Here is a 23961-nt window from a genome sequence, read left to right as displayed (position 1 = left end):
TCCTAGCCTGTGTGCAGCATCCCCATTGTTTGGATAGGGAAACCAAGACTCTTCTACAGAAAGATGATGCATTCGGGGAATCAGTAGCAGAACCAGGACTCCAGCCTAGGTCTCAAGTCCTCGATCTGTTGTGTGTGTGTGTGTGTGTGTGTGTGTGTGTGTGTGTGTGTGTGTGTCTGTGTGTGTGTGTGTCTGTGTGTGTGTGTCTGTGTGTGTGTGTGTGTCTGTGTGTGTGTGTGTGTGTGTCTGTGTGTGTGTGTCTGTGTGTGTGTGTGTCTGTGTGTGTGTCTGTGTGTGTGTGTGTGTCTGTGTGTGTGTGTCTGTGTGTGTGTGTGTCTGTGTGTGTGTCTGTGTGTGTGTCTGTGTGTGTGTGTGTGTGTCTGTGTGTGTGTGTGTCTGTGTGTGTCTGTGTCTGTGTGTGTGTGTCTGTGTCTGTGTGTGTGTGTCTGTGTGTGTGTGTGTGTGTCTGTGTGTGTGTGTGTCTGTGTGTGTGTCTGTGTCTGTGTGTGTGTGTCTGTGTGTGTGTGTGTGTCTGTGTGTCTGTGTGTGTGTCTGTCTGTGTGTGTGTGTGTCTGTGTGTGTGTGTCTGTGTCTGTGTGTGTGTGTCTGTGTGTGTGTGTGTCTGTGTGTGTGTGTGTCTGTGTGTGTGTCTGTGTCTGTGTGTGTCTGTGTGTGTGTGTGTGTGTCTGTGTGTGTGTCTGTGTCTGTGTGTGTGTGTCTGTGTGTGTGTGTGTGTCTGTGTGTCTGTGTGTGTGTCTGTCTGTGTGTGTGTGTGTCTGTGTGTGTGTGTCTGTGTGTGTGTGTGTGTGTCTGTGTGTGTGTGTCTGTGTGTGTGTGTGTGTCTGTGTGTCTGTGTGTGTGTCTGTGTGTGTGTGTGTCTGTGTCTGTGTGTGTGTGTCTGTGTCTGTGTGTGTGTGTCTGTCTGTGTGTGTGTGTCTGTCTGTGTGTGTGTGTGTGTGTCTGTGTGTGTGTGTGTCTGTGTGTGTGTGTGTGTCTGTGTGTCTGTCTGTCTGTGTGTGTGTCTGTGTGTGTGTGTGTGTGTGTGTGTGTGTGTCGTGGTGGTAGTGATGGCATGTGATTCTTTATTCAGCCCTCCTCTGGCCATACGGGTCTACTTGGGGTTTCTGAAAACATCAAGCACTCTCCCTCCTCTAAGCTCCTTCACTTGCTATTGCTGCTACCTAAAATGCCATTCCCTGCCCTTGTACATGGACACATTCCAACTGGCTTCTTTATGACACAAATGGATGTCCTTTCTCTGAGGGGTTTTACTTGGCTGCCACCAGGAGCAGATCTCTCTCCAGCTGCTGTGAGCCTGTGAAAAATGAGTTGTAGGTGCTCTGGTAAAGCATGTCTTTTTATTTTATTTTATTTTATTTTTATTTATTTTTATTTTTTATTGAATCTGGCTCTGTCACCTAGGCTGGAGTGCAGTGGCACGATCTCTGCTCACTGCAACCTCCACTTCCCCCCAGGCTCAAGAGATTCTCCTGCCTCAGCCTCCCTAGTAGCTGGGATTACAGGCACCCACCACCACTCCTGGCTAATTTTTTGTAAAGCATGTCTGAACGATTGGTCTTGTCCTGTAATAGCAATGTGTGTGTCTGTCTCAGTAGTTAGACTGTCAGCTCCCTGAGAGTAGGAATCTTGTCTTTTCTACTTAGTAATCCTGGCATCCGGTTCTTAGTGCGGAGGACATGCTAGCTGCTCAGTTAATGTTTTCTACATGGGTGGGTGTCTTGAATTGTAACCTCCCCTCCTCCCTTCCACCTCCAGACTTGTGAGCATGTAAGTACTCTCCTGGGCTACTTTGCCTTTTGTTCTGTCTCACAGAAAAAAACTATTTATTGATTTCTTGATTAATTGGAATGAGCTGACTTGGGAGATAGTGAAATCTTGTCCCCTACAAGTGTTTCAGCAGAGGCCTGGGTATGCTGATGAATGGTCCTTGACCTTTTTTGGTTAGGGACCTCTTTGAGACTCTGAAGACAACTAGAGTTTCTGCTGCCAGCACAATGCACAGAACAGAAGCATTCGTGCACATGCATATACACATGTGTGCATGTGATTTCAGGGGGACCGTGCACACCTTCATGCCCACAGTGGATCACAGATCAAGGACCCCTACAATGGAGACTGCAAGCCTCATTGGTACTCCAGACCGAGTACAGTCTAGCTAAATATGCTAGACTTTCCAGTCCTGGGATTCTCATATTCTTGCTCTCTGCTTTCATTCAACGAATATGCTCTAGCAGTAAGAGGCAGCCCGGTCCCCAGTGCTTACACACTAGCTGGGCAGAGGGCGTATAGCTGTGAAACGCGAGCACCTGTCAGGTGAGTGGTGACCCTGGGCTGGAGCTGTTAGAACCAAGGAGGAAAGGGATCTCCTCAGGTCTCCTCTGCTTTGTCCTGCTGCCACTGTCTGTTCTCCCTTTCCTGGGTCCTTTCCCTATTTCTCTCTGCCCACTCCCCCACCAAAAATAACCTGGACTTGTGATTTAAATAAGAATCTTTTGCTAAGCACTGACTGTGTCCAGGGAACTGTGTTTTACATTTGCCGGGTGAATGGGCCTCCAGGAGGTAGCGGTGCCCTCTGGGGTCCTGGGTGAAGGGTTGCTGTGCCTGTCGTGGCCAGTCCAGCACTGTCCTGGCCCATGGGTCAGCTTTAGACCTGGGAAACAAACAGAGTCAGGGGCTGAGCACAGCTGAAAACCCTCAGTCAAGGTGTGGCCATGTTTTCCCTTTGGCTCACTTCCCACCTTGCCCACGGGCTGTCTCCTTGTCTCCCTGAGATGGGCTGGTGTCCACCTCTGTGTATATCGGACATGTATGTGTTTGACCAGCCCCAGATAGATGCCTGAGGTGGAGGAAGTACAGATCCCCTTGGGACAGGGGTGGATTCATTTGTGAGATGAATGGTCTCTTGTCCCAAACAGAGGAGTGTGGGTGCGTGTGTGTGTGCGCGTGTCTGTGGGGTGGAGTAGGGGTGGCTTTGGGATAAGAAAGCGGTTGTTCAGCTGATGAAAGGAACCCCTACAGAGCTGGGGACTCAAATCAGAGTTCCTCCTCCGGGGCCTTCTCAGGCCTGGGGAGCAGGACTCAGCACTTGCTTCTGCCTTGCCTGGCAGCCTGGCCCAGACGCTGCCTTCTCCATGGTCTCACTGTGGCCATATCCTTCCCAGCACATGCTGCTCCCCATCCTGCCTGCTGTCACTGCCTCTCCTGTCTGTCTCTTGTCCTGTCTCTGTGCCCTCTCTTCTCCCTCTGGGCTGCCCTCTGCAGCTTCTACCCCCCTGCCCTAACTCCTGCTATCCCTCACCCACTGTGCCTACTTACTGTCCTGCAGGGAGGGAAGAAAAGAGAAGAAGTCCTGCTGGTCAGGCTCTGGGGAGAACTGGAGTCAGCCTTGGAAATCTCTGCCTCTGTACCCTGTATTCTGCAGCAGAACCACCATCCCCAGGGCCTGCATCCCTCATGCAGCCCAGAGACACTGGTCCCTCATCCTGCAAGGGCTGAGGGGCTTAGCATATGATGGCACAGGGCCTCCGTGCCAAGGAGAGTGGTCTGCACCTGGCATTTTCCTCTGATTCCCCTTCCTATAGGGGAGGTCAAGCCTTGGAGACCATGTAGAGGCTGAAATATAACAGGGCAACACGTGCTGGCTGTGTTACCTTGAACAAATCGCTCAGCCTCTCTGCACCTCAGTTTCTAGCTCTATAATATGGGGCCAATAATGCCCATTTGAATAGTATTCTTGCCAGTTATGAAGGGACTAAGAAAGGTAAAGGATTTAGTCAAATATATGACACACCACATGATCAGAGTAAACCACAGGCTGAGCACAGTGACTCATGCCTATAATCCCAGCATTTTGGGAGGCCGAGGCAGGCAGATCACTTGAGCCCAGGAGTTTGAGACCTGCCTGTGCAACATGGTGAAACCTCATCTCTACAAATAATAAATACCAAAAAATCAGCCAGCCATGGTGCTATGCACCTGTTGTCTTACCTACTTGAGAGGCTGAGGTGGGAGAATCACCTGAGCCCAGGAACAGTAGGCTGCAGTGAGCTGTGATTGTGCCACTGCACCCAGCCTGGGTGACAGAGTAAGAACAGTGAGACCCTGTCTCAAAAAAAAAAAAAAAGTAAACTATAATGTCTTCCCACCTACCTTTCCCCAACAGCCAAGCAAAAACCCTGGAGAAATTCCAGCACTGGGCAGGAGTGTGATGCACGGTCCCCCAGATGTATTGTGAGGGTCACATGCTTCCTGCTAGCTGCTGGGGTCACTGACCTAGGGAGGAAAGAGAGGTGGCCTCTTCCCTAAGGCTGGTGATTTGGGCCTAGATGGCCCAAGGGCTTCCACTTACCGCATAAGTGGGTGTGCCCTGCATTAGTGCCCAGTGCAGCCTAATCTAAGGTGGGAGTGCCCCTCCACTCGGCCCATGGAAATGAGAAGACCGCTAGGGCATCTGTCACCCTGTCTGTCAAGTGGGCAGGCCCTTCCCTGCTGGTGACCATCTGCACCCAGGGCAGGCTGTGGGGCAACGGAGGCTTGCAGAACTTTTGTCTTCAGGGATGTCCAGCCTTGTGGGAGAGGTGAGGAGGCCTCACCCGTGGGGAGAGATTAGAGACCAACTTCAGAGTTCCACCTGTCACTCAGGAGGGGCTGTGCCATGATCCCTGCCCCCCCTCCTGCCAACCACAGTGCTGGACTGGGCTACACTGGGGTCGGAGGGATCAGCGAGGCCTCTGGTGGGGGTCCCCCCTCTATGGCCAGGGGGAACTTCAGGAGCACCTGAATCTGTGCTTTTCATGCTTTTCCTTGGATCCTGAGGCCTGAGTAAGGGGAAGGGATGGGGTCAAGGCCAAAACCCTGGAGTTAGAGCCCGATCTGGAGCCAGGCCCTGGAGGGGTTCTGGATGGACACAGAGAAGAGCATTCCCAGGGTGAGGCAGCAAGTGCGGGCTGGAGGGAGAAAGGCAGAACTGCGCGGTGGGCATGCGGGGAGGAGTAGGGTTAGGGCCTATAGATGAACATTTCTAGGGCTGCCGTGCGCTCCAGCCACAGAAGGAAGGCCACAGAACAGAGGGTGCCTGTGTTGGCCTCTGCATGCCAGGCTCCAGGGGCGTCTCTCAGGACCCTGGTGTCTGGACCCTAGGAAAGCAGGACCGCAGGGATCGGCAAGGTTGCCCTTCTTCCCCGCTCCATTTTACACTGTAGAGGTGGGAAACCCAGGAGGCCAAGCCCCAGCTCCGAGCAGGAGAGGATAGAGCTCTGTGTCCTGGCCTCTGTTCCATCCAGTCCCCACAGGCTGTGGAAACAACCAGGAGGCTGATTTGCCTTTCACCTCCCTGGCCCGAGCTCAAACGGGGCTTCGGAGAGGAAGCAGCTCACTGCCCCACCCACCCTTCACACCAGCCAGCCAAGCAGGACTTCTGGCCCTGGGGCCTGTCTGGGTGCCCTGGTCTGCGTCCCTGTGCCCCTGTGGGCCTCAGTTTCCCCATCTGTCATGTGGGAATGAGGTGGGATCAGCTGATGGTCTCTGCCCTTTTGGCTCTAAGGTAGTGTTCATCTGGAATTAGGGCTTGGGGAAGGGCCCTAATTCCCTGCAGCCAGGCTGGAGGGCACTAGAGGTGGAAAGGCCATGAGGAGGGGAAGCTCTGACCTCGCTTCTCTCACTGTGGAGCTGCCTGGGGCAGCAGCAAGGCTGTGGCCCTCCAGAGGGTGGGGTGTCGAGCTGCCAAGGAGAGGGCACCCGCTTAGAGGCCTCTGACTGCCCAGGGATGCCTGCGGGGCCGTCCGTGGGCAGGGGACTGTGGCTGCAAGATGGGGGAGAGGTTTTTCAGGGTGTAATTAGTGCACTTTCTGGCACCCACCAAACTTCCCCTTCCTCTTGACAATTTGCTGCCAAACAGCCTGATTCCTGTGGACTTGCTTAAATCTTATCCAGCGGGGGGAAAAAAAAAACAAACCAGAAGGAAAGAAAGAAAGGAAGAAAAAGAAAAAAATAATAAGTGGGTTGTTATTTGTGAAATTGTGTTTCCCAGCCATGAGGGTGAGTCACACCATTTGGGGCTTCAAGTTTCTTGTTTGGATGAACTTTTCTCTGGGAGGCTGGGGCGGATTTGGAGGGGGAGGGGGCCTTCTGGTGTGGGGAAAGTCTTAGAGTCAAGATAAGGGGAGACCCTGATGGTTGGGAAGTCCAGGTGCTCCAAGGCTGGGTGGGACAGTGCTGGTTGTACCTTAATTGCCTAGGGGAGCTTGAAAAATACAGATTGGGCTGCAGTAGGCGGGGGTGTTGTTGCTTCATGGGGATGGAGTTTCAGTCTGGGAAGATGAAAAAGTTCTGGAGCTGGACGGTGGCGATGGCTGCCCAGCAGCATGAATGCTCTTAATGCCACTCAACTGTACACTTAAAAATCATTAAAATGGTCAATTTTGTTGTGTATATTTTGCCACACACCTAAAAATACAGATTTCAGGCCCTCGATTCCAGGTGGCTGCTTTGGTAGGTCTGAGGTGAGGCCCAGAAAACTATTTGTCATAAGCTTCCCAGGTCATTCAATGCAGGCTTGGGCACACTCATGTAATCTGTAAAATGGGATAGTGACTCATAGAGTTGTGGGGAGAATCAACTATCTCAATACGTGCAAAATTTCCAGTGCTGGGGTCACAGTAAGAGCTTGGTCTGTGTCACTATTATCCTCTGATCTGGTTTTTATCAGAACTCTCCCCGGCGCCCTGGAAGGTCGACCCCCATTGGCTCCCACAGCTCCAGGGATGGGGGACCCTCTGCTTCTCAGGGTGGACTGCTCCATCTTGGGCTTATCTGAGAGCTGCAGTCCCCCTCAGGCTGAACGCAGGTCGATGTGGAATCTTCCACTCTGGATTTGGTGGTCGGGCCAGGCAGTGATAGAGAAGTTACAGTCAGTAGGACCCATTGAGATCCTTCCCAATCTCTATAGATGACTGTGTGCTGGGCTAGCCTGTGCCGGATGTGGTGTCTGTGTCTTTCCTTCCACATCCCAGGCTCTGCTCCAGATGCACACGAGAGGGAACAGAGGCCCAGAAGGAAAGGGCTGTGGTCGCACAGCCATGTGCCCTGAGGCACCAAGAATATTAGTGACACCCAGATGATGAGGACCATGTCGCTAGAAGGGGAGTGGCAGATGCCTGCAGATGGAAACAGTCGGGTGGCTGGGACACATACTTGTGCAAAGTAGGATCTACTTCAACTGGGGGAGACAAGGCTGTGCCCTGTGCCCTGGGGCCAGCCCGCAACTTGCCTCCCTTCCTATGCTAAGGGAACATGGAAAGGACTGTCCCCAGCCTGGGCTCCTGTCTGCCCCATCTTTGTAAGGGAGCCTGAGGCCCTTCCTTTCAGTGGCCCTGCTTCTCCTTCAGCCTGGAACTCCCGAAAATAAATCCTTGTCTCCCCATCAGACACTAGGCCCCCCAAGGTCCGTAGCTTATTCCTGCAGTTCTTGAGCACCTGTGCTGGGGCCAGGAGATACCCAAGCCCCAAGCCCAGATTTGTGGTTGACCCTCCTGAGGAGGCCGCCTCTTTCAGCCTTGGCCTTGCTCCAGGAAAGGGGGACCACTGGTTGCTCCCTGTCAGCCCCACCTTCGCTAAATTCCAGTGCACGAGGCAGCCCGGAGCCCGGGACTCCTATAAATAGAGGCTGTATATACCAGGAGGGGGCCTGGGCCACGTCTGCTGTGAAGCTAAGCAAGATGTCTGGTTCCTGTCATCTGGAGGTGAGAGAGATGGACCACTTCCCTCCTTGGGCTTCCAGAGAGGTGGCTTGGCCGGGCTGAGGGCTCCCCACACACAGACTATACAAGCCTCGGGCTGCAGGAAACCTGGCAAAGGGCTGGGCTTCAGCCTTCTCTAGTGTGAAGCGGGAGCAATGCTGCAAGCTGACGTTTCCCCTTCCTTACCAGGTGGGGAAACTGAGGCAGCAGTGACTTTCCTAAAGTCACCCCAGAGCCCCAAATCTGACAGGTTGCTTTCTACTCTATGTTCTTACCTTGTGGCAGTATGTTAATAACTAATGGTAATAATAATAATAGCCATCATCATCATCGCCATTTACTGAGTGGTTCTGAAGTGCCAGGCATGAGATAATCCACTTTCCATTAGTGATCTCGTTTTAGTTTCATAGAAACCCTAGGAGGAGTTGTTACTAGGCCCATTTTACAGACAGGGTCACCGAGGCCCAGAGTAGTTAACTGGCTTGTCCATGGAGACACACTAGTTAGGATCTGAACTCAGGCTTCTGGAGCCCAGAGCCCTCAAGCTGAAGATTCAGTGTGAATCCATGCGTGTGTTTGGGCTGGGGGTTATGGAACTTCTCCCAGGGCCGCAGCTGCAGCGTGCGTGCCTGTGTCCCAGGGCCGCGGCTGCAGCGTGCGTGCCTGTGTCCCAGGGCCGCGGCTGCAGCGTGCGTGCCTGTGTCCCAGGGCCGCGGCTGCAGCGTGCGTGCCTCTGTCCCAGGGCCGTGGCTGCAGCGTGCGTGCCTCTGTCCCAGGGCCGTGGCTGCAGCGTGTGTGCCTGTGTCCCAGGGCCATGGCTGCAGCGTGTATGCCTCTGTCTCCCACAGGCACTGAGCAACAGTGTGTACAAGGGCGCGTCGCCCTACGGCTCCCTCAACAACATTGCCGATGGCCTCAGCTCCCTCACCGAGCACTTCTCAGACCTGACCCTCACCTCCGAGGCCCGCAAGCCCAGCAAGCGGCCCCCACCCAACTACCTGTGCCACCTGTGCTTCAACAAAGGACACTACATCAAGGACTGCCCCCAGGTAAGGCAGCCCTGGCCCAGGGGATGCTCTTGGGCTCCCCTACTGACCTGCGGACAGGCTCCTGTGGGTGGGGCAGGCAAAGCGGTGTCCCCAGGGCCCCTTCCACCAATGAGGGGCCCCGTGGTCCTCTGGCCTGTACCCTTTTGTCCCCACTGGGATTTCTGAGGCAAGGCTGGCTGCTGTGGTCAGGACAGAGGCCCATCTTCGGCCCACGCTGGTTGGTCAGCAATCAGGGTGGGGGATTTTTGGACCCAAACTGGGCCCCCAAAGGAGGTTCTGTGCCTTCAGGTCTCCACCAGTCGTTTTTGCTAGGTAGGGCCTGTTCTAAGGGGGCAGCCTCCTCACAGCTCCCTGGAGGCCCCATCTCATCACATTCACGGGGAAGGAATGCAGGCTCTGGGCCAGGAATCCAGATGTGCACCCCCTCCCCCGGACCCCACCTCTGCCTCCTCAGCCTGTGAGGGAAGAGGGGAGGGACCCTGCCCCGCGCTCTGTGCTCCCAGGATAGGTCTGGGCGAAGGCTTCAGGCACTGCAGGGCGGAGCATCTCTTTCTTGGAGTGAGAAGGGGTGGGCAGATCCAGGCCCCCACCTGACCCGATGCTTCAGTGTGACAGAGTGGGCCTACCGTGCCAGCCCACCCACAGGATGGTCCCTGACCCTGATAGACATGGTTTAGGGATCCTGGGAAGAGAGGGTAGCAGTCATTTTAAATACAGCATGAGATTATCAGTGATTTTTTTTTCCTATTAGTTTTTCCTATTTTCCAACTTTTGTTAATAATGTGGCATTACTTTTACTTTACATTTGTAATGGAAATGGAATCCTGGAAACTCTGGAAATGCATGTAGTGTTCCCCTCCAGATGTTGGAAACCGATGTGTGGTTGGGTGGGGCTGGGTCCCTGCAGGACCAGTGGGAGGCCAAGATGTGCTTGTCATTCATTACATTCCCAAACTCTGCTCAGAAACGGCCACACCACACTTCAGGTCCTTGCCGCTTAAAGTACAGCCCTGGCAGACATGCATCAGTGCCTTCAGGGAGCTATTACAAATGCAGGCTCTCAGGCCCACCCAAAGCAGCATCTTAGCAGGGTCCCCAGGTGATCCATGTGCCCCCATCACAGACTCCGCATACATAGTGGGAGCTGACCCACTGACGACTTTCCTGCAGACCCCACATCCCCAGTGGGTCCTGTCCTCCCCCTCAATATACATAGTAAGCAGGAGGCCATTGGCACGAGTGGCTCCCAGCAGAGAGTGAGCACCCTCTGTCCCCCTGAGGTTCTCTGGATAGAATGAGGGGCAAACAGGCGACTGAGGATCTGGTTGGTCCTTAAGCCGTGCTCATGGCCTGTGCAGTCCATAGCCTGTTGCACTTTGTCCAGCTGAGCCCCAGCACAGCGGCCCCCAGCTCATGTGCACACAGCCATCCACAACAAGCCTCCCCCATCCCCTGCCTACAGCCTGGGAAGTGGGCAGAGCCAGACTGAGCTCTATTAAGGAGACAAGCACTGTACTGAGTACTCTCCAAGCAGTATTTCATTTAATGAAACTACTCTATGTGTTAAGTGCTCTATTTGCCTCATTTTCCATGGTGAAACAGATGCTTCGAGGGAGGAAGGGACTCAGACAGGATTATTGAGCTATCAGTGGAAGAGCTGGGATTTTAATCCAGGCAGGCAGGTGACACTCAGACATCAACAGGGGCTCTGGGGCCCCAAGGAGGTACACTCACTCTGGGCTGGCAGCCTGGGAATGCCTCCAGGAGAAGGGCTTTGGAGAAGGGTGGCAGAGCCTCCCCCAGGGTGACCAATATCCAAAGGCAATGGATGTGAGCCAGAGGCCCGGGGATGGCAGAGGTTGTGTGTGTGTGTGTGTGTGTGTGTGTGTGTGTGTGTGTGTGTGTGTGTATGAGTGTATGTACACATGCATGCGCCATCCTCTCTCCTGACAGCCAGAGCTCTTCTAAGTGCTGGGGCAGAGGGTCCCTGGCACCTTCCAGCACAGCACTAACATGGGATCTTCCTTCATAGAGATCATCATCTCCTATCGGACTCTTAACTCTATGGCAAAAGGAGGAGCAGCGGCCTCATTGTACAGTCTTGGGGAGGTGGAGAGGGCAGAACGAGATCCCCAGTCTCAGAATCTCCATATTCTTTGCCTCCTTGACCTCCATGTCACTCCAAGCTAAGACCCACATGATCGATGGGGCCTCAGTTTCTCACTGGAGCTGATTGAGGCCTTCTCCTGGCTTCATCCCAAACTTGATTCTGTTCCACACTCCTGAAGGCCCAGGCACCTTCCTCCTCCCTTAATGAGTGGTGGGAGGACAGATAGAAGCTCGCAGCATCAGTTTTATCACCTGTCCCATGAGGCTAAGGAGAGCACCGACACCCAGGGTATTGTGAGGACACAGTGAAACTATGCATGGAAGGTGCTTAGCACAGTCCCTGGCACAGAGGAAGTGCTTGGTAAATGTTGGCTAGCATTTTCTTCTCCTTTGGGTCACTATGAAGAGTGCACCCACCTGGCAAGGCACTAGGTATTTGGGCAGGCTGAAACCTGATTGGATGCTGTCTACCCCTCACCTGGCCATGGCTCCAGGGGCAGGTGCTGGGCTGGATTCATCTCCGTGCTCCTCACCATCTGACCACGCCAGCTAAAGGAACCTCACACACAGCAGTGCTCAGTGAAAGGCTCCCTGAAGGGAGGAACGGGTTGACAGGGCTTTTGTAAACCTCAGAAGGAAACCTGTGTCACAAATGAAATAGTGTGTTAGAACCTAACTTCCATAATATTTAAAAGTAGAATGATTTTCTTGGGAACAGCTTTATGAGATATAATTCACTTACCATATAATTCCCATTTGAAGTATACAATTCAGTGATTTTCGTATATGCCCAGAGTTGTGCAGCTGTCACCTCAATCAGAGAATATTGTCATCATCTCGGAAAGGAATTTCATATTCCTTAGGTATCACCTCTTTTTTTTATTTTTTGAGACAGAGTCTGGCTCTGTTGCCCAGGCTGGAGTGCAGTGGCATCATCTCGGCTCACTGCAACCTCCACCTCCTAGGCTCAAGTGATTCTCGTGCCTCAGCCTCCCAAGTAGCTGGGAATCCAGGCCCTGCCACCATGATCAGCTAATTTTTCTGTTTTTAGTGGAGACAGGGTTTCACCATGTTGGCCAGGCTGGTCTCAAACTCCTGGTCTCAAGTGATCCACCTGCCTCAGCCTCCCAAAGAGCTGGGATTGCAGGCGTGAGCCCCCTCGCCTGGCCCAGGTATCACCTCTTGATCATCTATCCCCTCGCATCCATAACTACTCATCTATTTCTCTCTCTGTAACTCTATCTATTCTGGACATTTCATGTAACTAGAATCACGTAATGTGTGGTCTTTTATGACTGGCTTCTTTCACTTAGCATAATATTTTCATGGTTCATCCACATTATAGCGTGTCAGGAAGCGTTCCTTCCTGTTGTATTTTCTGAAAGAGTTTGTAAAGAATGAGCACTAATTCTTTTTCAGATGTTTGATAGAATTCACCTGTGATACCATCTGAGCACGGCCTTCTTTTGCGGGTAGATTTTTGATGATTGCTGTGAGTTCTTTACTCATTATAGACCTATTCTGATTTTTTTTTTTTAATTTCTTTTTTGACTCAGTTACTATAGTTTGCATCTTCCTGGGCATTTGTCCATTTTACCTAATTTGTCCAATTTGTTGGCATACAGTTGTCCGTAGTATTCCCTTATAATCCTTTTTATTTCTGTAAGGTCGTTAATGTTCTTTCTTTCATTTCCGATTCTTGGAATTTGAGTCCTCTCTTTTTTCTTGTTCAATCTAGCTAAAGTTTTGTCAATTATTTTGGACTTTTCAAAGAACAAACTTTTGGTTTAGTTTTCTCTATTTTTTTCTATTATTTATCTCATTAACTTGCACTTTAATCTTTATTTTTAAATTATATTTAAAATACATATGACATAAAATTTACCATCTTAACCATTTTTAGCTTACGGTTCAGTGGCATTGAATACATTCACATTGTTGTATGACCATCACCACCTTCCAGCCACAGAACTCTTTTTATCTTGCAAAACTGAAATTTATCTCGAAATTTATCTTGCAGAACTGAAATACTGTGCCTATTACATAATAATTCTCCCTCCCTGCCCCCAGCAGCCACCATTCTACTTTCTGTCTCTATGAATTTGACTACTCTAAGTACCTCGTGTAAGTGGGATCACATGGCGTTTTTCCTTTTGTGACTGGCTTAGTTCACTTAGCATAATTTCCTCAAATTTCATCCACATTGTAGCATGTACCCGTTTCATTCCTTTTTAAGATGGAGTAATACTCCATTGTATGTATATACCACATTTTTAAATCAGTTCACCCATCAATGGACAACTGGATTGCTTCCACCTTTTGGCTATTGTAAATATTGCTGCTGTGATCGAGGGTTTATAAGTATCTTTGTTTGCCTTCAATTCTCCACTCCAATATTTATTATTTCCTTCCGTCAGCTTACTTTAGATTTAGTTTGCTCTTCTTTTTCTAGTTTCTTAAGGTGGAAAGTTAAGTTACTGATTTTACATCCTTCTTTTCTTTTCTTTTCTTTTCCTTCCTTCCTTCCTTCCTTCTTTCCTTCCTTCCTTCCTTCCATCCTTCCTCTTTTTATGGAGACAGGATCCCACTCTGTCACCGAGACTGGAGTGCAGTGGTGTGATCAAAGCTCATTGCAGACTCAAACTCCTGGGCTCAAGTAATCCTCCCATCTCAACCTCTGAAAGAGCTGGGATTACAGGCATGATCCATTGTGCCTGGCCCCTTCTTTTCTTAATGTAGACGATTATAGCTATGAATTTTCCTCTGAGCCCCATCCCATAAGTTTTGGTATATTGTGTCCTATTTTCATTTATCACAGGGCATTTTTTTTTTTTTTATTTCCCTTCTGATTTTCTGATTTCCTCTTTGACTCACTGGTTATTTAGGAGTGTGTTCTTTAATATCCACATATTTGTGTGTTTCCCAAACATCTTTTAATGATTTCTAACCTTATTCCATTGTGGTCATAGAACATATTATATTAACCCTCCTAAATGTATTGTGGATTGTTTCAGAACATAGCATTATGAGTTATTCTGGAGAATGTTTTGTGTGCACTTGAGAGAAATGTATTCTGCTGTTGTTTGGTGGAGTGTTTTATAGATGTCTGTTAGGTCTAGTTGGTTCATAGTGATGTCTATGTCTTCTACTGCTTTGTCGATATTCTGCCTAGTTCTTTTATTATTATTTTAAGTGGGGATATTTAAGTCTCCAGAAATTATTGTTTGTCTATTTCTTTCTTCAATTCTGTCAGTTTTTGCTTCATGCATTTGAGTGTTCTATTATTAGTGCACCTTTGTTTATAGTTGTTGTATCTTCTTGATGGATTAATCATTTTATCCTTATAAAATGTCCTTTTTTATCTCTAGTAACTGTTTTTTTGTTTGTTTTAAAGTATATTTTGTCTGATACTAGTATACCTAGCTTTCTAATAGTTGCAGATCACATGACAGATATTTTCCCACCCTTTTATTTTCAATCTATTCATATATTTGAATTTAAAGTGCATCTCCTGTAGATAGCATATAGTTAATCTTGTTTTTTGTTGTCTAATCTGAAAATCCTTGCCTTTTGATTGGATTGTTTGATCCACTCACATTTAATGCTCTTTTTGACATAGATTTTGGTCTGTCATTTTACTGTCATTTGCTTTCTAAATTACTCATGTCTTTTTTAATTTCTCTATTCCTTCTAAAGAATAACCAAATAAATTGCTTTCTTTTGCATTAATTTTCTAACTAACATTTTAATTTCTTAAATGATTTTTTTTTTACTATGTTTTGTGAGTTATTTTCTTAGGGTTGCTCTAGGGATTATCTTATACCTGTGTCTTACCAGAATGCCTCAGATTTATAACTTGATTCCTGTGAGATATAGAAATGTTACTCCTATATAGCTCTATTCGCTCCTTGTTTTGGCTTTCAGCAGTTTTACTATACTGTGTCTGTGGATCTCTTTATGTTTATCCTGCTTAAAGTATGTTGAAGTGCTTGTATGTATTGTTTAAATTTTTTCATCAGATCTGGGAAGTTTTCAGCCATGATTTCTTCAAATATTCTTTCTGCTCATTTATCTCCTCTCCTTCTGTGAGATGATTTTTAAATGATCTAAATGCCTTAAAAACCTTTAATGGTCTAACTGGGAGTAAAATGTGCAGAACACTAGGCCAACCCTGCCTAGGTCCTGAAGCTGCCCATGGAGCCCCAGGGGTCTGAGGAGGGCAACAGCGAAAGCGAGCTTAAAGCATTCACTGCCATGGGAGCCAGGGGTTGGTCACTTATTAGTTGGTCCTTTCTCACCTTAAGAGTAGGACGAAGGTGTCCAGAGCTCAGCTCATCAGACTGATGGGGCCTCTCACATATCCCCACGGCAGTGGGAGGGGGATTGGGCCCTGGCAGGAAGACTGGGAACCCCCAAAACAGAGGGAGAAGGTGCTAGAAGCCAATTCTGAATATCAGCAAAGGGCAGTCCTTCCTTGTGGAGTGAGGCTGTGCCTAGGCCATGGTCCACCTCCAGCCAATGTCAGCACTGAAACAAAAAGGATTAGGACTCAAGAGTGTCTATCATTTGCTTCTTGAAAAAACAGCTGCTGTTGTCCCTATGCAGTGTACCAGTCATCTAGCCCAAAGGTAATAATAATATTATACACTATGCAATAGTAGTAGCCTCTAAGCACTGAGTTTACCACTGGGTTTAGCATGTTCTATGTATTAGCTCATTTAATGTTGTCAAAAATTGCCGGGCGCGGTGGCTCAAGCCTGTAATCCCAGCGCTTTGGGAGGCCGAGACAGGTGGATCAGGAGGTCAGGAGATCGAGACCATCCTTGCTAACACAGTGAAACCCCGTCTCTACTAAAAAATACAAAAAACTAGCCGGGCGAGGTGGTGGGTGCCTGTAGTCCCAGCTACTCGGGAGGCTGAGGCAGGAGAATGGCGTGAACCCGGGAGGCGGAGCTTGCAGTGAGCTGAGATCCGGCCACTGTACTCCAGCCTGGGCGACAGAGGGAGACTCTGTCTCAAAAAAAAAAAAAAAAAAAAAATTTATCTCAGTAGGTACTATAGTGATCTTCAATTGCCAGATGATAAAACTGAGACTCAGAGAAGTTGAGTGACTTGCCCAACACCACACAGCTAGTGAATATCAAAGCTGGAATTGGAACTCAGGTGCTCCTGATTCCAGAGCGCATGCTTTTTCAGTATCATCCTGCATCACCCTTGGCATCCAGACTTTGATCTCCACTATCATTCCCAGAAAAATCAGGGTTCTTTAAAAAGATAGATGACTGGAAGTAGAGAGGGACAAGGACAATGTAGGCAGAGGCCATCCTAGGCCTGGTCTGGCCAAGTTGGCGTGCCTGGTAGTTTCAGCACCCTGCCTCAGGGTGTCTGCTGCCCCAGTTTAGTCAGGCAGATCAGGAGTGGGTTGGGATTACCAGCTCTGGTGGCAACAGAAAGCCCACTGACTGCAGGGAGGCATGGTTGATATGATATCTCCTGGGCCTGCCTGCAGGGTCGCCTGGTATCTCGTTTTGGCCTCTGCACACTAACGGGTCAGGACTGTGAGGGCCTGAGCAGCAATGTGTTGCTCTGAGCCAGCTGCACTTGCCTCTAGGGATCTGTGGTGGGGGTCTGGCGCAGTGCCACATTTGTGCCCAGGACATACAGTCTGTCCAGGACAGAGCAGGACTCAGGACATGTTCCCATCGCCCAACCATTCCTGAGAGCTTCTTGTGCACCAGGCCTGTGCTAGATAAGGCCCTTCCCCTGTCCTCAGTGGGACAGATAGAAAAAGTGTTGGCCACTCTGGGGGAGCAGGGCTGGGGTGAGTTTTGCTGTGCAGGCCCGGCTCAGCCTGGAGCTTCGTGGGAGGCCTCAGAGAGGAGGAGCTTGGATTTGGAGTGGGGAAGGCTTTCAAGCGAGCGTGTAAATAACAGGAATATGCTTTCCGGGCACTGTGAGCCCTGGCCACAGCAGGCGCTCCTGGGGGAGGAGTGGGGGTGTGGCTGGAACAGGTGATGAAGGGCTTGTGTGCCAGGCTGCACAAACTTGGACTTTATCTGGAGGCCAGGGAGAAGGGTTTTGGGTGACATGCTCAGATTGGCATTTTGAAAGATCCTGCTAGTGGCAGGTTGGAGGCTGGGCTGAAGGAGGCAAGAATGCTAAGGAAGCCAGGCCCTGAGCATGGATAGGGCTGATAAGACTGGACACAAGACAGTGGTGAGCAGAGGCTGAAGGGAAGGGAATGGATTCTGGAATGGAAAAGCACCATCTATAGGCTGTGGTGCCCAGTGAGAGGGAGAGGGAGCAGGCAGCAAGGAGGGCTACCAGATCTTTAGGGTGGCTGCCTGGGCAAATGAGCTGCCAACTGGGATACAAGTACACATGCACGAACAGGTAGGCTCGCCTTCATTTACCCCTTCTGTGGTTATTTATTGAATATCTACTGTGTGTCAGACGCATAGTAAGCACTAGAGGACACCACAATGAGCAAAACAGGAAAGGCTCCTTCTGTCCAGGAGCTTGTGTTTCGGCTGGTGAAGTCAGGCAGTAAGCACACATCAGTGGGAACACAGGCAGCTGTCAGATCCGGTGAAGAACACAGAGGGTGCTTTCAGAGCGTGCACCGGGCTGCCTTCTCCAGGAGTAGCAGGACTTAGTAGTTAGTAGCATGCATGCCTAGGCCCATGATACTTTTAGGGTCCACAAATATGCTTCTTTTTCTTTTTCTTTTCTTTTTTTTTTTTTTTTTTTTTTGAGACAGAGTCTTGCTCTGTCGCCCAGGCTGGAGTGCAGTGGTGCGATCTCGGCTCACTGCAACCTCCACCTTTTGGGTTCAAGCGATTCTCCTGCCTCAGCCTCCCGAGTAGCTGGGATTACAGGTGCCCGCCACCATGCCCGGCTGATTTTTGTATTTTTAGTAGAGATGGGGTTTCACCATGTTGGCCAGGCTGGTTTCAAACTCCTAACCTCAAGTGATCCGCCTGCCTTGGCCTCCCAAAATGCTGGAATTACAGGCGTGAGCAACTGCACCCAGCCACAGATATGTTTCTATTTGTATTTATTTTATAACCATAAGAGAAAATTAGTATAATAATGAATATATAATTATGAACTCAGCCTGGAGATTTGTGTTTACACCAACGCAGTCAGAAAATATGTGTGTGTGTGTGTGTGTGTATATATATATATATATATATGTTTTTGTTTTTGTTTTTTTAGATGGAGTCTCACTCTGTCACCCAGGCTGGAGTCCAGTGGTGCCATTTCAGCTCACTGCAACCTCCGCCTCCCAGGTTCAAGCGATTCTCCTCCCTCAGCCTCCCGACTAGCTGGGATTACAGGCACCTGCCAGTACACTTGGCTAATTTTTGAATTTTTAGTAGAGACAGGGTTTCACCATGTTGGCCAGGCTGGTCTCAAACTCCTGCCTGCCTCGGCCTCCCAAAGTGCTGAGATTACAGTCATGAGCCTCCATGTCCGGCCAGAAAATAAAATTTTTAGTAAGGTTTTATGCAAAAATGGACCACAAAGGCAAAAGTGCCCCGGGTCCACAGAAGTCATAATGAAGCCCTGAAGGGTGTCTGGGGCAGCTTTCGATTGGGTGGCCACTGTGGGTCTCTCCTATGATAGGACATGAAAATTCCACATACTGCCGCTCCACTAAAGCTCAGGCAGGGTGAGGTCCACATGCCCACAGTAACGATCCTGATGTTGACATGGGTGATATCTTGTTGAGGTCAAAGGATACAGCCTTGAATTTTTAACCCAAAGACCAGAGTTCAAATTCCAACTCTGCCACTTAGCTGCTGTGCAACCTTGGGCAAGCTGCTCACCTCTCTGGCCACCTTTCCTCGTCTGTAATTTGAGGTTGGTGCCTTGATGATGTACTCAGTACCACTGTAGAAACAGAGGCTGGGGTGGTGGTGGGGTTGTGCACCTTTTCCTAAGCTCTCTCTTTGCCTTTCACGGCTGTCAGGCCCAGGCACGCCCAGCCTGGCAGCCACCCTTCAGGCACTGACCTGGGAACAGAAGCTTTCTAGAACCCATTTTCCATCACTTCTGAGACATTGTTAGCGGTACTCGTTACTCCTTTGAGGGAGGTCTGAGGGGTGTTGTCACCTGTGCCTCTTGTGTCCAGCTAAGAACCGGTGCTGTGAGAGGTCTGGGAGGGCCCGAGCCCAAGGGAACTGCCATTCCTGAGTCAGCATGCCCAGGGCTGCTAATGAAATCCAGATGTCAGACAGAAAACAATCATCGCCCCCACCCATCTGGCAGCTTGGGTTTCTTGGAGATTGCAAAAGAAGAAGAAAAATAGAGCCGAGAGAGAATGGAATCCTAGAACAGCTGAGATCTTAGAGACGGGATGTAAATAGTTTCAGGGTCTTGCTGGGGGAAAGAGCAGGAGACAAGGGAAAGAAGGGGCTGACCCAGTCCCCCTTCTCCCTCATCCACGTCTCTGCAGCCCTCGGACCCCAGCCCATGCATTCCTCCCCAGGCCAGAGCAGGCTGGTCCTTGAGGGGAGTAGGCTGTGGGAGACAGCAGGCAGGGCCGAGGCCCCCAGCCCATGTCTGACCCTTGCCTACAGTTTCCAACCCCTCATTCCAGCCCTGACCTCACTGCAGGTCTGGGTGTCCTCTGGGGCCAGAGTGGCTAGAGCCCAGGGAGGGGACAGGCCAAAAAGGACTGACGCTAGGCAGAATTGTGGGCTGACTAGAAGCTTCTCAGAACCCCAGAGCTGAGTGGCATAGGGATAGAGGATGAGGGGTATGGTGGGCCAGCTGGAGAACCCAGCCTCTTCTTCCCACCAGGGCAGCCTCACACATATCCACCTCACATGTTAGAGAGCGTGCAAAGGAAAGGCTCTCAGGCTTATAAAGTTTAATACCATTGATTAGTTCAGACCCATCAACGTACTGGTGGGGAAACTGAGGTTTTCTCACAACACTGGGGCTAAGGACTGCCTGTCATAAAAAAATCTATAGAAGGCCGGGTGTGGTGGCTCGTGTCTGTAATCCCAGCACCTTGGGAGGCTGAGGTGGGCAGATCGCCTGAGGTCGGGAGTTTTGAGACCAGCCTGGCCAACATGGTGAAACTTCATCTCTACTAAAAATACAAAAAAATTAGCCAGGTGTGGTGGCACACACCTATAATCCCAGTTACTTGGGAGGCCGAGGCAGGAGAATTGCTTGAACTCAGGAGGTGGAGGTTGCAGTGAGCCGAGATCGCACCACTGCACTCCAGCCTGGGCAACAAGAGTGAAACTCTGTCTCTAAAATAAATGGATAAATAAATATTAAAAATGCATACAGGGAGGGAGAAAGAGAGGGAGGGGCGGAAAGATAACACCACAGACAAAAAGCCCTTTGAATGTTAGACAGTGGAATTAGCAAAGGAAGTGTTATACTGCCACCCGCTACTCATTAGCAAATATCCAGAAGGAAGGAAGGGAGGAAGGAAGGGAGGGAGGGAGGAAGGAAGGAAAGAAGGGAGGGACGGAGGGAGGGAGGGAGTAAGGAAGGCAGGAAAGAAGGGAGGGAGGGAGGGAGGAAAGAAGGAAGGAAAGGAGGGAGGGAGGGAGGGAGGAAAGAAAGAAGGAAGGAAGGAAGGAAGGAAGGAAGGAAGGAAGGAAGGAAGGAAGGAAGGAAGGAAGGAGGGAAGGAGGGAAGGAGGGAAGGAGGGAAGGAGGGAAGGAAGGAGGGAAGGAGGGAAGGAGGGAAGGAGGGAAGGAGGGAAGGAGGGAAGGAAGGAAGGAAGGAAGGAAGGAAGGAAGGAAGGAAGGAAGGAAGGAAGGAAGGAGGGAGGGAAGGAGGGAAGGAAGGAAGGGGGAAGGGAGGGGGAGAAGAGGGAGGACAGACAGCATCATTCTGTGTTCCCACAAGGAAGGACTGGGCCCAGGGCAGGTGGCATAGCAGGGGATGGGTGCTGCAGGTAGCATTGCAGGGGGTTCTTCTAGAGCCTGGGCTGGCTGGCCGAGGGGCCTCAGCTGAGGTTCTTCCAGCACTTGGCACAGAACCTGGAATGTCGTGAGCACTCAGGAAATGTCAGCTGGGATGGGTGTTACTGGGGGTGCTGTGCCTGCCGTTTGGCAGGTGGTGGCTTTGGCATAGATGCTGATGTTAGGGTAGTGCCCCAAACCCAGCGTCTGGGCCTCGAGGCTCTCCTCCCTCCCCTGCCAAAGCCCTCTCTTTTCAGTGAGGTGCCTTCGAGCACAGCCCTGAAGCCAACCTGCCTGTGTTCCACCCCGGCGCCACCTTGTAGCAGCAGTGCTATGTGCCTTTGGGAAAAATTCATTCAGTCTTTCTAGGCCTCTGTTTCTTCCTCTGTAAAATGAAGATATTAAAACATCCTACTTCATGGGATGCTGTGAGCCTGAGTTATTTTATCTGAAGTGTTTATAAGAGTGCCTGGCACCTTGCTCGCACTGCAAGTAGTAACTCTTGGGACTCTGTTAATTACTGTCAATTTTAAAAATTATTATTATTATTATCATTATTATTTTGAGACAGAGTCTCTCTCTGTTGCCCAGGCTGGAGTGCAGTGGCATGATCTCAGCTCACTGCAGCCTCTGCCTCCTGGAGCTGCAAGCAATTCTCCTGCCTCCTGAGTAGCTGGGACTACAGAAGTGAACCACCACACTTGGCTAATTTTTGTATTTTTAGTAGAGACAGGGTTTCTCCATGTTGGCCAGACTGGTCTCAAACTCCTGGCCTCATGTGATCTGCCCACCTCAACGTCCCAAAGTGTTGGGATTACAGGTGTGAGCCACCGTGCCCAGCCTACCGTCATTATTATTATGCCTCAACTCTGCTGTTTCAAACTGGCTTGAGAAGTCCCAGGGGTCTCAGAGACTGCTTCAGCACTTTGGGGATCCACAGAGGTGGCTGGAGCCCTCCCTTCCCACCCTCATCCCCTAAGAGAGGGGCTGCCTCTGGAAGGGGCCGCAGAGAGGCCGGGTGACAAGGCTTGCTTTCTCAGGGGTCTTGGGGAGGGGACAGGGGAGGGCCCAGATGACTTTGAATCCCTCAGGTTGGCTTCGGGAACTGAGTCCTGGAGACTCTGCTGTGCCCAGGATGGGTGCTGTGGGAGGAGGGGCGATGCACAGATGGAAGGTGCCCAATGCCACCTGTGGGCTGTCAGTTCCCCTACGGCCCAGGGAAGAGGAATCTCCCTAAGTGCTCGCCCTGGCACAGACAAATAGGAGCAGCTGCTGGGGGTGGAGCAGGGGTGGGAAATTGGATGGGTGGGGCATGGAGTGTGAGGGCTCACGGGAAGCCACTTTTACATCCTTCCTGCTGCCTCTTGCCTGGCAGGAAAGAGCCTAGGAGGGCCAGTTTCACATCCTCAGCTGCCAGTTCTGCTTTTAGAAGAATCACAGTTGATGATTAGGAGTCCCCAGAAATCTCGATGTATCAGTGGCCTCACCTTCCCAGCCCTCTGCTTCTGAGCCTTAGGGACAGAGATGTTGGCAGAGCCTGGGAACTAGGACCAGTCCTGGTCTTGAACTACCTGCAGGGCCTTGTGAATGGAATGCTGGAGCACAGCAAGTGCATCCTTAAGCTGAATAGCTCCAAGTATCACCTCCTTCGGGAAGCCCTCTCTGATTTCTCATTTCCTCCAAGCTCAGAGGGACTGGCCTCCTCTGAATGCCGGAAAGACTCACTCACTCACTCACTCATTTATTCCTCACCTGCCAAGGGCCTCCAGTGTGCCAGGCCCTTGGTCTGCCCCTCTCACATGGCTTACTTTTGTCTTGGAGTAACTGAAGTGCCCTTTGCTGTGAAGACTCCGGGAAAGGTTCTGGCTGGGACATCCCTTGGTCCCTCAACCTCAGTAAGAATAGGAGAGCCCCAGGCAGCGCAGTCCCACTGAGCTAGACTCAGAATTCACTTTTGCTGTTTCCCAGCTGTGTGTCCTTCGCTGTGTTGCCCAACTTCTCCCAGGCATCTGTAAAATGGGTTCACCATCCTTGCAGAGCGTGTGTGTGGAAAGCGTCTGATGCAGGGCTTGGCATCCCACAAGCACTCAGTAAGTAAGTGGCAGCCCTCGCTGTTGGTATCACTTGTTAGGCCATGGGGCTTCCTGGGCCAGATCTGCCCTCATTTGTAAAGTGAGGCTCATGTACCTGATGGGAGGGTTGGTGTGAGGGAGATGAGAAGCAGCCCGGATGCCTGGGAAGCAACACGCATCGGAGCCCCTCTCCTTCTCCCCGACCCACCCCTGCAGCTGCTTAATTACATGCACGCACGCACAGGCACACATGTGCACACATGCAAGCGTGCGTGCACGCACACCTCCCTTGGGCTCTCCAGCCTCAAGGCCTTGCTCACACTGTCCCTGAGCCTGCAATGTCTTTCTCGCATCTCTTCCCTCCTATCACCCTTTAAGAGCCCAGCTTGAGCCCACCTCTCTCAGGGAGTCTTCCCCAACCATCCAGGGCCTCGGGGCTCTCCTCTCTGAACCCCAACTTGTCAGGACAGCACTTCTACCCTAGAACCTGGTTTTAAGGCCCTCAAGAGTAAGAAATCTCAACCAGATTTCTCACCTTTTCCCCAATCCCCATCTGGCCCCTAAGGGACAGAGAATGCCCCTCTTTGGGTGGGCTTCACTCTGCCCTGCCCTAGTCCTGGAAGGTAGCCCAGGCTGGGCCTTTTGACCTCTGCTGAGCCTTCTCATCCCCACTCCACCTGTGCTATGGCCTCAGCCAGTGCCTCTCTCATATCCCCCACGTTCAGCCCAAATGCATCCTCTTCCATGGTGCAGCTCCTGTGCCCTTCTGTGCCCCCTGGGCTGGCTCCTACCCATGTGCTCCCGCCCTGCCTTGCTGAGCCGTGCCTAGCCCAGGGCTGATCCTGGCACAAGCCTGTCTCCTACTTCCTGAGGCCACTTCCCAGGTGGGGTCTGTGTCTGCCTGGCTGGCAGAGGGAGCATGGCCTTGGGGTCAGAAGGCCCGAGCTCTCATCCCAGGGCTATCTCTCAGTAGTTGTTCAACATTGGCCAAGTCGACTTTACCCTTGGGCCCCCACACCCCCATGCATGAAGTGGCATC

General features: G+C 50.8%; 1 protein-coding gene across 1 annotated transcript in view; it reads left to right on the top strand.

Annotated features, from left to right (window-relative positions):
- Positions 1-23961, top strand: part of LOC105465952 (zinc finger CCHC-type containing 24) — a 63945-nt gene that overhangs the window by 5363 nt on the left and 34621 nt on the right. Inside the window, exon 2 of the mRNA XM_011714616.2 lies at positions 8606-8806. Within this exon, the coding sequence (XP_011712918.1) occupies positions 8606-8806 (201 nt within the window). The remainder of the gene's footprint in view (positions 1-8605; positions 8807-23961) is intronic.

The sequence above is a fragment of the Macaca nemestrina genome, chromosome 9 (assembly GCF_043159975.1).
Source record: "Macaca nemestrina isolate mMacNem1 chromosome 9, mMacNem.hap1, whole genome shotgun sequence".
In the NCBI taxonomy this organism is placed as follows: Eukaryota; Metazoa; Chordata; class Mammalia; order Primates; family Cercopithecidae; genus Macaca; species Macaca nemestrina.
The sequence above is the reverse complement of the archived record's forward strand: the minus strand, read 5'-3'. Positions and strand labels throughout refer to the sequence as shown.